This window comes from Gnatocerus cornutus, chromosome 8 (assembly GCF_029298725.1).
Source record: "Gnatocerus cornutus isolate USDA-ARS CGAHR chromosome 8, icGnaCorn1.1, whole genome shotgun sequence".
Taxonomy (NCBI): Eukaryota; Metazoa; Arthropoda; class Insecta; order Coleoptera; family Tenebrionidae; genus Gnatocerus; species Gnatocerus cornutus.
In genome coordinates, this window is record NC_142240.1 from 13,182,987 (window position 1) to 13,196,740 (window position 13,754).

General features: G+C 33.0%; 1 protein-coding gene across 1 annotated transcript; it reads right to left on the bottom strand.

Moving 5' to 3' along the window:
* Positions 1-427: 427 nt before the first annotated feature.
* On the bottom strand, positions 428-1,638 carry cN-IIIB (cytosolic 5'-nucleotidase IIIB). Its single transcript, XM_088043178.1, has 5 exons — positions 1,382-1,638; positions 1,176-1,335; positions 939-1,131; positions 656-889; positions 428-610 (listed from the first exon to the last, which is right to left on the bottom strand). Exons 1-5 carry the CDS (start codon positions 1,572-1,574, stop codon positions 503-505), a joined length of 888 nt encoding a protein of 295 aa, XP_087899304.1. The 5' UTR covers positions 1,575-1,638; the 3' UTR covers positions 428-502.
* Positions 1,639-13,754: the final 12,116 nt, after the last annotated feature.

The window sequence follows — 13,754 nt, forward strand, 5'->3', positions numbered from 1 at the left end:
AATTAATGACGGCACAGAAAAATAGACTTCAGAGAAAAATGAAATTTTAAATTGAGTAGAAAATTTATTGATTACCATGCGTGCTATTTTTTACATTGACACGTTAATTATTTGATTACTTGTAATAATTCTCGTGGCTATTGGAAATTGACGAAGGCCGTTTTTAATAAAAGAAAATGTTCTGTAATTTACGGGTTTGAGAGGATACTCCTTTGATAACAGGTTAATTATCGCTGTACTTCCTGCTGGAACTTCCCGTTAAGGAAACGTACCGTCACGTATCTCTAAATAAAACCAGAAAGTAAAATAAACTTCATAAAAAAAAATATATTTTCGATTTTTGGTAACAAGCTTGTCGTTCGTTTAAAATAATGAGAAAAAATAATTTCATGGGAATTTGGTGCCAACTAAAAATAGATCAAAGATGTTATGACCTCATTTTCGCAACTTGCACATTTGTATTTCATCTTAATTAAGTAAACAATCATATTTTATGTCATAATTAAGTCATTTTGATCAGTTTAATTATGGCGTTTATAACATCCATGGTCTGATCATCTTCTAGGACTATATCAAAGGTGTCCATGTAGGCTGGGAGATTTCCTTCAATCTAAAAATAATCAATTAATCAGTGAAAACCAAAATTGCCCCTTACATTTTCAAAAATGAATCCTATTTTTAGAACATGACTGGCGTGTTCTATTCCATCCGCCATCCGGGCGTCACCTAGTGAATCCCCTAATAAAATAACATTGTCGCGGTTTTTCACAAGGTCATAGTACTCGGAATTCTTAATTGCATATTCATTTTTATTTAAAACGTGAATAACAGGACCTTTGAAACCTAGAATAGTCCCGTTGTCGTCGTAGTTCAGAAAATTCGATATCACCTACAATGAGATATAAAAATCGTTTTTTTTTTTTTTTGTAATAAAATACCTTCACGTTAGGCAAGTAAACATCATATCTCTTTAAAACTGACATTACTGTATTACCTAACCCTGCAGAAAAAACTAAGATTGGTACGCCATGGTCTGAGAGAGTCTGGAATAAGTCTCTAGTGCCTTCTCTTAAAGAAGTAGCTAGTTTTGATACAACTTCATCAATTTCTTCAGGGCGGACTTTCAACCCTCTGCAATTTAAAATTATTACTGGGAAAGAGCATCGCGCGCTTACCCAAGAGCTTTCTCCGTCTGTGACCACCATTCTTCCATGAGCAACCTTTTTTCAGGTTCAGGAATTGTTGGGTCATACTCATAAGGGAAATATTTCTTATGAATGTCAGAAGCTTTCTGTTTAAACTCTTCTGTCAGAGAAGGGCAGCTTTGAAACATCCCTAAAATATCAGTTTGAGTCACTGACAGGCTCTACTAAAAACTTACGAAAGCTGCTCAAATGTCGTTTTCCATTTTCATGTTGTTTGGTAATGGTTTGATCAAAGTCTGAGACAATTTGTAGCTGCTGGAAATTACCATTTATGATACCATTTAGTTTGAGATTCACACGTTCGGGATCTTTTATGTGAACGCACGGTTTATTTAATTCCGCAATTTCGTTTACAAAATTTCGAGCCATCTTTTCTAACCTAAAAATAGATCATGTGTCAAACTGACAGGACGCGGATTCCGAACTCCCTAAACTGCGCGCGGGATATACAAAAAGCAGTTGCGAAACAAAACTTCTCACTAGAATTTCGCAGAATCGTTTCAGTATTTAAAATGTTTGTTTTTTCCTTCCAGACCGTTACTTAACAAATTTTAGAGTAGTTATCACTGGTATTCGAAGCATCCATTGTTCGTTCCTTTTATTGTCCCTGAATAATAAGGGTGGTATTTCTGAAACTATTTTCGTTTAATTAAGAAAAGAAGCTGAAGAATGTCTTTAGTTCCGTCTCAATATTCGGATGTTTAAGACTGAACAAGAAAACCGGGTCACCATTCCGGATAAGAGCTTTGTGTTGAATTCCGGGCAAAAACGAATTACGCTGATAATTATATCATTTCTGTTTTAAAATCAAATTTAGATGTTTCTGACTGATGTAATTATAATTATGGTCTAAGGCTACAGTTTTTACAAGTTCCTACTAAAATAAAAATTGTCATGTTTACATGCATTTCTGTGAAACAGACGGGTGAACGGACAAAGGAATATTTTTATTTATTTCATGAGCGAGACAACAAGGCAGACGAATTGTGATAAGATCAAGATTAAGTTCATGGGAGAAAATTTTCTACAGATTACAAGCTGTAATAGAAATAGAAGTTAATTGCATGACTTTTTATGTAAATTGTGTTTTTTATCTGTTGTTTTTAAATTTTGGTGTTGTTTAGCGCAAAAACAAATCCATAAATCTACCACTGTGTGAAAAATTAGACATATTTTTGTAATGTTGGTTTTAAAAATTCCGAAAGTTTCTGTAGATATTTCTGTATAGTTTCAAGAATAAAACGTTCCTTGAAATAATAGGAATTTGATTATTTTTATTTGATATCTTTGCCGGGAAGTTCGAGCCGTCACTAAAACAGCTGGTTGTGAAATTGCGGTAGTTGAAAAGAATTTTCTCTGTAATGTTCAATTTTAAGGTGGAAATGTTAAGTGAAATAATCCGGGCAAGATTTTGGTCTCTCTGCCTGAACCTGGGAATTTATTCGATTTCCTCGCGAGTCACAAGCCCGACTCAGCTCTTTGTATTAATTTAATCAATTTCATTGCGGAACTGTGGGGCTTAAAAAATTATATTACACGGTTTATTTTTTCGCAAGTCCGCTATGCGGAGTTTTCTGAGTTGTAGATCGCGATAAGTCGTTTGCGGCTGAATGAGGTTGAGATAGGCGACGCTTTTTAACCCGGTAATTGAAGAAATGATAACCTAAGACTGCTTTTTGTCGTTATCAGATCACTATTAGTCTGTTTGCGCGGAGGGCAGAAACGCGGTGCGCTATAATATGTATGTATAAACTTAGCGAATGTAATTACGGGAGTTTGTGATTAATGAATCTCTGGAGAGGTAATTAGACTCTGAACCTTTCGCCTTCAGTTCAGAAGTCCTTAGTTGCTCGCCTATATCCTTCCTCTTCGTCGTCTTTGTGGTAGATCCGTTCGTTTCCCGGTCTTTTCTTCTAGGGAAAACGCACTTTCGCACCTGAAAAATTCGTAAACTGATTAGATGTGGGAGAATTGGGACATCGAAAAGGCTTAACACTGAGAAATGGCAAGTGCCTTTCGGGGTCGAAGTCGGATTACATTCGATTGAGAGTGCAAGTTCATGGATTCCATCCGATCTTATCTTCTTGCGTCTTGTATACACGTGGTTAATACTTTACACTCCCACGAAGGATTGGGAGCCTTGACATTCCCGCTATCAATGTTCCCTTATTTATAGACCAATTAATGCCATTCTTTGTGCGTGATAGCGGAACGATTTTTTCAACTGCCCTACCTTTTTACCGACATTCTTACCGCAAAAGTCCCAATATCACGAACATCCCCTAAAAAAAAGTTTCATTGAAATCTCTCGCCCCATTCCGTGTACTCGCCGCCCCACTTTAATTCCGATTTTTTATTCAAATGCAATTTTGGTAACTCATTTGTGGTCAAACTTTGTGTGCCGTGAAGCCATACCGGAAATGACAGAGGAAGCATAAAATAGATCTTCTTCTTCCTGCCGCCGCTGATTCGACGACGCACCCTCGCCCTGCCGCCTTTTCATTTGAATAATAATTTAATTCAAAAGTTGTCGGCACGGCTGGCATTATTTTCCTTCGTTTGAGTTTTCGTTTTAAATATTTTAATACAAATGTATTCGCGCATAATGCGCTACCGAAAACGGTTATTTTATCGGGATATGAGAAGCCGTTTTAAATATCAAATGACTTGGAGCAACTCCCTAGAAAGTAATTTCTTCCAAACATACACCTGACTATAGCTCCGAAAAAATTATTTATGTATATTAGCCGGCGAGGCGTCCGTAGACGATTCATACAAAAATTTATCAACTCAAGTCGTTGACTTGCGATGAGTGTTGGTACAAAGTCACTGTTGGATAATTGAAAAGCCGCCCCAAGAGTGGAGCATTTTTTATTTCAATTAAATTTAATTGAAAGTCAATTTATTGAAGCATTTCCTAAATTAAATTCGGATTCACGACACTGACGAACCATTTTTGCTTTTCTTTTCGTTTAATTATTTCGATAAAAGCACAGACAATTAAAATCTAAAGGTGGCTCAAAATTCAAAATTTTTGCAACAATTTCGCTCTTCTTGTCAGACGTTCTGACGAGGAAGCCACCCAAGTGTTTGAAACAGAACTGTGATTTCAATTTAACTCAGTTTTAGAGCTCATTCTTATTCGTATTCGTTCAACTCAAACAGTCACAAAGGACTGTTTACTTTGCCGATTTATATCCTGCCACTCGGCGATGGCTAAAGTCAACCCTTTATTTAACTGTCTACTTCACCGAACGTCGAAGATGTCCTTCCGTTTTAATATTCCAAGTGAAAGACTTGCATATGGAAAGGCAGCCATCAAATCAAAAGTTTATCAAACACTGTAAATTAATAATGCAAAGACAGGGGAAACAGTGGATAGCCTATTGGAATCCATTATTAATTTTTATGACTTATTTTCACTTTTGAAGACCGCATTCAAATGAAAAAGGAGAGGGTTGAATTCGTGAAACTCGCAGACAGAATTTAAAATTTAAAACTTAGGCGACGAGATGAATTTTTTTGTTATCTTTATTTCTTCTCCATCGCTAATATCGGGAAGGGTCAATGCAAATTTTTCGAAATTTACCTCGAGTTTGGAAAACTTGACGATTTAATTAAAAGTTCTTTCCGATGGGAAGTTCGAACAAATGGAACAAGGATATTAATTGGTTTGTAAATAAAAAGGGAATTCGGGGGAAAATTTGTCACCACGTTTTCGCAAATTAGTTCAAAATGTTCTTTAAATTTTGGAAAGTATCTACCACTTTATTTATACAGGGTGATGAATAAAATGCTTCCATGAGTAGAAATACAATGTCTTTTTCTGTTAAACTATCACAGAAATCAAACTAAAATTAACCTAAACCTATTCTTTTCTACAATACGGATTTTTTTTTTCAAAGGAAAAATTTGGCAATGCTGCTCAACACTTTCAAATAAGATTTTAGATTTGACAATCTCCATAACTGAGCATCTAATACTAAAAGTTTTACAATATTACAACATCGAAAAATTTTCTACAAAGTCAAGAACATTTAAAAGTGTCAGAAACTCAAAATGTAAATGAAACTGTAAGAAAATTTAATCTCTAACATTAAAATTGCTAAAAAAAATTAAATAATTAGAGTTTGATCGTTTAACAATGAAAGCTTCTACCTTATTGTTAGTTAAAAAAGCATATATGTATTTCGTTTTATTTTCCAATTTTGGACTCAGGAAAGAATTAGCTGCAGCATGGAAGGTAGCATGGGCGCCATTTTTTATCACCCTGTATACATATACCTACTATTTTATTGGAATGCACCTTTAAAAGTAAATAACAAAAAGATCTCAGGTTTTTTAATGATCATAGAAAAATCAAAACAAAATCAATCAAGAACATGACCCGGCGCATCCACCATTTTAACATTTAATTTAATTTTTTTTTTAGAATAGTCTACGTATAATAATGCAAATTCGTTTAAATTTCCGTTTGTCGCAGAATTATGTTAAAAAGGAAATAATATTTCAGTGTGCACGCAAAGTAGATTATTCCGAAACGTATGCATTTAAGTATGCTGTGTGTATAAATTTCTCTAACTAACCGTAGTCATATATAATTCAAAAACAGACATAATTCATCTCCGTAACATGATGAAAACTCGGCAATTTTCACCTATATGTACGGAAAGTTTCCGCAACTTACGCGCCTTTACCTTTTACCGTTTCATGAATTGGAAATGTAATTTTCCCTCAACGACAATTTTCTCGGTAAGCCCTAAGTATAAAATACTTTTTATGTACCTTATGAATATAATTATGACAGGTTTATGTGTATTATGTTGGTCGCTATGATAGCGGGAACCCTCACCCAGCAATTTCCCTCGATGTCCACCCGTTACAAATTTTAATACACTAAACCCCCCATCTCAAACCAAGTCCCTGCGGAGTCTGTATTAAAAAAATCTTGGCGAAGATACACACAAATACCCTCATCTTTGGCGTAGTTGATAAAAGCTGAGCGAACTTACCGGTTCGGATTTTAACGTAATTAATTCGTCCGAATTTTGTACTTGCAATAATTACATTATGGATGAAGTCGGTAATTAAGCGTAACAACTTGTATTTAATATCAAAGTGCTCGATTTAAATTAATTAAAAAGGAAAAAGCGTCGATGTCAAGCTGATACAACGATTTTCCGGAAAAAGTTAATCAAGCTTCCGGTTTCCGGATTCGAGCGTCTTTGAGCCTGTTATTAAATTTGCGGGGTAATAATGTAAACGCACTCTGATATTGCAACTCAAAATTATTATTATTAAATTTGCGGGGTAATAATGTAAACGCACTCTGATATTGCAACTCAAAATAATTCCCTCTCAAATATTATTACAGATTGCAAAGCACGGTTCCGTCATTTCCACCAAAAGTACCTCTTCAGACTGTCCTCGATCGTCGTAAAGTCGCCAAAACAAATAACATCACGAAGTTAGTTGCGCCACTTTACCTGAGCAACTTACGAATATGAGTTGCCGGAGTTGCATATTAGTTGAAATTTCATTATCCAGATTCCATGCTGGTGAACCGTCTTGAAGGTCATCCAAACCACTTGCTGGTGAACGTTTAATTATTAATTAATCTGCGAATTAAATTGTTACCACTATAATCGGAGGGAAGGCTCACTGTATTAATTAGTGTTGAACCGAGAGTATAATGTATCTACCAACCAATAACATGCTGAACTTACGGTCGTTACGTTTATTTTCTTAATTAATCCTTCGAATCAAATTTTACTAAGCCTACGCTTTCCACACGGGAGTAATTAAATACTCCTCCGAGGGATTTTTTGTTTGCTTATGGTATCAGACGCTCTCTTCTTTACATTATGCGTACTAAACTAACAATGCTTATATTTACCCGGCTCACAACTCTGTATGATCCAAAATTTCATTAATACATTAGTGAAACTATGTTAGTGAATTATTCATTTCAACAACAATAAAACCATTTCGTAAACTTTACGTCCAAAATTAATAACACTTAAAATTATTAGCTCTGAGAACAAACGGATACAAGTCTTTATTAAAGGAAGTGTAGAGAAAATTTGTTGGATGGAAGGAACACAATTAAACTGTGTGAACTATGACAAAAACTCTTATCGTTAAACTAGATAGTGAGTAGTTAAAACGAGTTAGCTTGTCTCATTACTAAAATTAAAAGACTGTGATGAGAATACCTTCAAAACTGAAGACGCAATTTAGACTTGGAAGCATTTCTGTCTTTTTGAATCGTTTTCTTAATGCAGAATTTAAAGTTAAGCTCCGTTTTATGCCGTATTTTTTTTAAAGCGACGTTGCTTTGATTCCCTAAATTATTTGTATTTTTGATTCTTGAAATTGCTTTGGATTCTCCTAATTCTTTAGATTCTTAAAATCCTCTCTCGGAATCTATCCGTTGCTTCATTGCTTAGGATTTTTCGATTTTTCTTGCAAACTCTTATTCATTCTAATTCTTCGAATTTGAGCTTCTTTAAGTTATTTTTATTCTACTGATCTGCCAGGTAGAACTTGTAGATGCTTGATTATTTTTGACATTATTAGGTTTTTGGATCTTTTTCTTTAAATGCTTTCAAGTATTTTTGTTCCGCAGATTCTGAAATCAAACCCTACAGTTTCAATTGCTTGATTTTTTAAATTTATAGAGGCTTCAGATCTTTGGAATTGTTTTTTTTTTCATAACTTTTTTTTAGTTTTTTTTGGAATATTTTGAGTGCTCTATGAGACCACTGAGATTTGCAGGTTTTTTTCTGATTTTTTAAATCAGAACTTTATGTTTAATTGAAGAATAAAATGCAAGTATGTAAACATATAATAGAAAATAAGAAAACTTCAAAAATTATTTATATTTTATACCTAAATGGTGGATGCGCGCATAAAACAAGTAGCATTTTAATAATACAATTTAAGCTTTAACTGTTTAATTGTCAAACGCAATCGGAACGTTAAAAATAATTAATTTAAAAAAAATAAGTTTTGGTAATTTTAGTGTTACAGGTATAAAATTTTGGGAAATTAGTATTTTTAAGTCGTTTTTTATCTTCAGCAAATTGCATAATTGTAGAGCAAAAGACACAGATTTTAGAAATTTTTATTTTTGAGCCCAAGCGAAAAGTTTCCACATCTTACACTAAAATTCGTAATTTTAATAATTTTAGTGGTACAGCTATAAAATTTGGGGAAATTAGTAATTTTGGGCTGTGTATTAACTTTACTAAATTGCAAAATTTTAGAGCAAAAAACAAAGATTTTTAGATTTTGATTTTTGAGACCAAACAATAAGTTTCAACATCCAACACTAAAATTCGTAGTTTTGGTAATTTTAGTGTTACTGGTATGAAATTTGGGGAAATTAATACTTTTAAGTACTATATTAACTCTACTAAATTGCAAAACTGTAGAGCAAAAGACACAGATTTTAGAAATGTTTATTTTTGAGACCAAGCAATAAGTTTGACACATCCTACACCAAAATTCGTAATTTTAGTAATTTTAGCACTACAGCTATGAAATTTGGTGAAGTTAATAGTTTTGAGTCGTGTATTAACTCCACCAAATTGTAAAATTTTAGAGCGAAAGACACAGATTATTTTTTTTTTATTAAGAATTTTTTGTAGATTTTTTGTCATGATTTGTAGATTATTTAAATTCTTGTTAAAATTAAAAAAGGAAATTAGAAAAATGCAAAAATTAATTATTTAATTAATTAATAAAAATCAAGTTGAAAATTACATTATAATTTGAACTTCTACTGTTAAAAACATTAAAAACATTTACATTAAATAAATATTAAAAAAATATGCAAAATAAAATACAAAAAATGAGTAATTTTAGGTAAAAACTTAATAATAATTATGCAAAAATTATGTGAAAATAAACTTGTTGAATGGTTTAACAAAAGGGAGCAGCCTAAAATAGAAAAATGTGCTTCTAGTTGTAGTTATTATTGATTTCATTGTTTAATGAATATTAAATATTTAATTAAGTAATTTCTATTGGTTAAAATTATTCTGTAGGACGTATAAATATGCATTGTATTTATTATAATTTAATGCAATTACAAATAAAGCAGCGTAATAAAATAACTTTAAACAAGTAGTAAATAATTAATAAATGGTTTACGAGGGTAGTTTTTCCTTTCTGTTTTTCCACAGAAATAATGATATATTTTCAAGCATATTATGGTCCAACAAGACACAAATAATCCAAATCTGACAGTGAATATATTTATGAGTTGAAAAGGGCTGAAACAGACAATTTTCGCCTTAGAGAGATTGTTCATATATCAACCCCGTCGCGTCTTCCAGTCATTATAATTGTTATTAGACATTAAATAGCTTGAGAAACTTTTCGTAGCACGATATAAATTCAAGTTAATTTATGATAGCCACGTCACGTGCCTTGAACTTGGGGGTATTTGAGAATTTATGTGTGACAAGTATGTTGAAGCCTCATTCGTCAAAAGAAACTAAGAACTATTCGTTTCCGCAATTACTCATCTAGAAAGTTAGTCAATACTAAGAAACCCTAATTTCTCTTTATCGTGTGGTTTGAACGACAAACATATTTTACAGCGACACATTCAAATCTCTAAAAGCGATCTCGAAAGTTTTTAAAGTGTTATTTTATTGTCGACGCACATTTCAAAACAAAACTCGTTAAAAAGTGTGATATTTTTTATTCGTTCTGATGTAAGTATGGGTTTCCTGACTGGCTTCGAAATTGATACATTTGTTTTCGATTCTAGTTATAAAACCTTCAGACTGTGAATTTTCGCGGCCGTCAAGCCATCTCTCACACTTCATTTGTTCGTAAGTCATTTGAGCGTTGGAGGGATGGCCGTGTGACACCCCTCGAACGTAGTTTTCGAGACCAACGGAGCACAAAATATGACTGGCTCCACCGAATTTTGCACCGATCTCTTCTTCGAGATTATAATTTAGTGATCTCTGCGCGATTATCCGGAAACGAGGAAATGAAAACTACCCCTTACTTTATGGTTGATAAATTAATTTGCAGGCGCATATTAGAAATCGCAGTTTTTCTAGTGTTAATTCGGTGATCTATGGACGATTAACCGGAAACAAGGAAATTAAACCTCCCCACCGGCTTTATAGTTTGTAAATTAATTTGGGCTAAGGGGGTGAGGAAGATGCGTCGGGAATTCGCCCGACGAAGGTGTACAATAAACACACAGACATCTAATTAAGTGTGAGGCATTAAGTCGCTTTACAAAGTAATTACAAAGCTTACATAAACAGGTTGTAAATAATAATTCATAGAGAAATTCAAGGGAGAGTGGCGGTGGTGGAAATGCGCGACCATCCACGCATAATTTATCACAGCGGTTTTGGAAACAACTCAGACAACTTTACAATTACTCCGCTGTCACTTGAAAGTTTGCCGGAAAACTTAATTTACAGACTTTAAATTGTTCCAGCGAACCTCCCGAATACACAATAATCAATGCATTCAGCTGGAGATTTTCCGGTTTTCGTCGGGAAAATCGTCGAAAAATACCGCGGAAACTTGCCCAAGGCATAACGAAAAACTAAACAAAATCCCCCGGAACGACTTTAAAGCAGACGCAAATCTATAACTGATTCGGAAGCTATTGCCTCATGAGATCTGTGCGCCCTCCAGCCAAAATTTCATTTTCTCGATTGCAATCACACGCGGAGTAAAACTGCTCCAAAGTAGTTGTAAATATTTCAGGATTTTGGTCTCAATCGCTAAGCAAAAAATACCCGAGAGACCAAAGTGCTGGATGAAGCCAGAATACAGAGCTGAGCATTCATTTCGCATTATTAAGAAAAAGAGAAACATGTTCTCTACTCTGAAGAGCACTTTCTTCTATGCACGGAGCAAAATACACATGAGGAGGATTTTTACAGAAAGTTGATAAAACCAACCCTACAAATAGAACAAAAAGTAGTTCGTGTATTCTCACTAGAAATATTTTTATAAAATGAAAAAATATTATAACAATTCATTGAATTAAAAAAACAGTTTCTTTCCAACAATCCTACCATAAAATTCGTAATTTTGGTAATTTTAATGCTACAGCTGTAAAATTTTGGAAAATTACTATTTTTGAGTTGTGTACTAACTCTATCAAATTGCTAATTAAGAGAGAAAAAGACACAAATTTTAGAAATTTTTATTTTAAAAACGAAGCAAAATTTTTCGATATCTCACTACTAAATTCGTAATTTTGGCAATTTTGATGCTACAACTATGAAATTTGAGGAAACTACTGTCTTTGAGTTGTGCATTAACTCCACCAAATTGCAAAATTGTAGAGCAAAAGGCACAAATTTTCGAAATTTTTATTTTAAAAATGAAGCAAAAATTTCCGGAATTTTTTAATAAAATTCATAATTTTGGTAATTTTAATCCTACAGCTATGAAATTTGGGAAAATTACTATTTATAAGTTGTATATAAATTCTACTAAATTGCAAAATTGTAGAGCAAAAGACACAAATCTTAGAAATTTTGTTTTTGAAGCGAAGCTAAACTCTGACATTTTCAATAGTAATACCATGAGTAGATGAATATTCGTGATAATTTAGACGATTTATTAGCTAAACGAAATTTATGTTGCTATGAAAATACCACGAGTTGCGTAGCAAGGAGTGGTATTTTCTAAGAGCAACATAAATTGAGTTTACTAATAAAAGTCTAAATTATCACAGAATATTCATCCTACGAATTGTATTTTGCACGACTATTCCATGCATACAGTAGTAATAATAATAATAATTTCGTCAGCGGAATTATTAGCAAAGCGACTCATTTTTAAACGTCAAAAAATTAATTTGCTTATGTAACCATGGTTGACAACACCAGCGCCGTGCTAAGGCTTGCCGCGATAATACCACGGTAGATCTTAGATCTGATTGGATGTTAACTTATAAGCATGGAATAGTCACTAAAATTCATAATTTTGGTAATTTAAGTGCTACAGCTATAAAATTTGGAGAAGTTACTATTCCCTGTGATGTTATATGGAATGCATTCTTCAAGTTTTGTAATTATTTTAATAACTATAATTTTTATGTAGAATTGTCAAAAAATTTAATACATACTTATTTCAGATTTAACAATAAAAAATTTATCTCAATCTCACCATAAAATAGTTCAAAAATATTGCCAATTACTGGATATAATTTCCTTTCTTTTACATAAATCATTTCAAAAACAATAAAATTGTAGGCCACGCATGATTAGAAAATTAAATTTTAGATTTAGAACTTTAAAACTGAGGTCATTATCGTATTTTTTAATCACAGAACGTGATAAACATTGAATTAATTCTAACCTGACATGTAATCTACAGGCGACACTTTTATGGACACGAACTATTACTTATCTTTGTGCTACTTTTATTAGTTTAAGAACGATTAGCCATGACTCATTTAAATCGATTGATTTTAAAATTTGATCAAAGAAAGGTAATTTACTGTGTTATTTTCTACCAGTAAACTATAGAGCTTATTAAATATTAGTGAGGATACGAGTTCATTTGAAGCTTTAATTTAGTGGAATTCAGATAACACGTTAATTGCAATAAAAGCTCCAATATAGCTCGTTTGTTTTAAATAATTAAACATAAAATAAAAAAACAAGTACTTATAACTAAATTAAGCGTTAATAATTAAATCACACTGTAACATCCCCCCGTGTTTCAAGCTGGTTTGTACGTTTGATAAATGCGTTCTATTAGTCACGGTTATATTTTTTTGTTTTCGAGTTGGCTACTGGTGTATATCTAAGATCGCTGAAAATACATTTGTTACTTTACACTTGGTAGTCAATCCCATATCCAATTTATTTTTTCTGTTCCAACGTCTTTATCGTTCGCACGGATCTAAAGCTCAACATTCCTAAACAATAACTCAGATTATGTTGTTCAGCTGACCTAAAAAAGTATTATAATTCTATTTAAATGTTTATTGTGTTATGCTTATGATATGGTAATATCGCCAGCATACAATCGAAAGCTTTTCGCTTTTATTAAAAGTAGATTTAGTCAGGAAAATGCTTTATGGGTGGTAAAATCAGTTAATATTCCTTTTTTCTGTCTTTCGAGCTTAATTTCCAGGACCGCGCTTGATTAAAATTAAGACGTTGATCCCGCTGAAAACAAATTAAGAAAGTTCTCATGTAGAAAGAGGGAAGGATGGGTAAGTGGGTGCACTACATGGCATATTACTTTGATAAAGTTGAATGCGATGAAATTTAATGCTTCTTTCTCCAATTCCGGTAGCTACTTTTCGGTTAGGATTTTCTTAATCGGTTTAAAATTGGGAGTAACGGGAATTAACGCTGCAATATACCTTCTTCTTACCTCTCCGGGAGCGCGGCTAAAGTTTAATTAAATTTTAGCTCTGATTATATGCGAAAATGGCGCATTTAAAGCGATTGCGAACAAATATTGCTTGATTAAATCCAATCTACTTTATTTTTCGATTCGTTGTCTAGCCTAGACGACTGCGACTCCAATTGAAAT

Bases quoted from the DNA above. Each gene is read 5' to 3' on its own strand.
- cN-IIIB (XM_088043178.1), bottom strand. From the start codon at position 1,574: ATGGCTCGAAATTTTGTAAACGAAATTGCGGAATTAAATAAACCGTGC. The intron at 1,132-1,175 runs GTAAGCGCGCGA...TTTAAATTGCAG, and splicing joins CAGACGGAGAAAGCTCTTGG to AGGGTTGAAAGTCCGCCCTG. The intron at 890-938 runs GTATTTTATTAC...ATCTCATTGTAG, and splicing joins TTTACTTGCCTAACGTGAAG to GTGATATCGAATTTTCTGAA.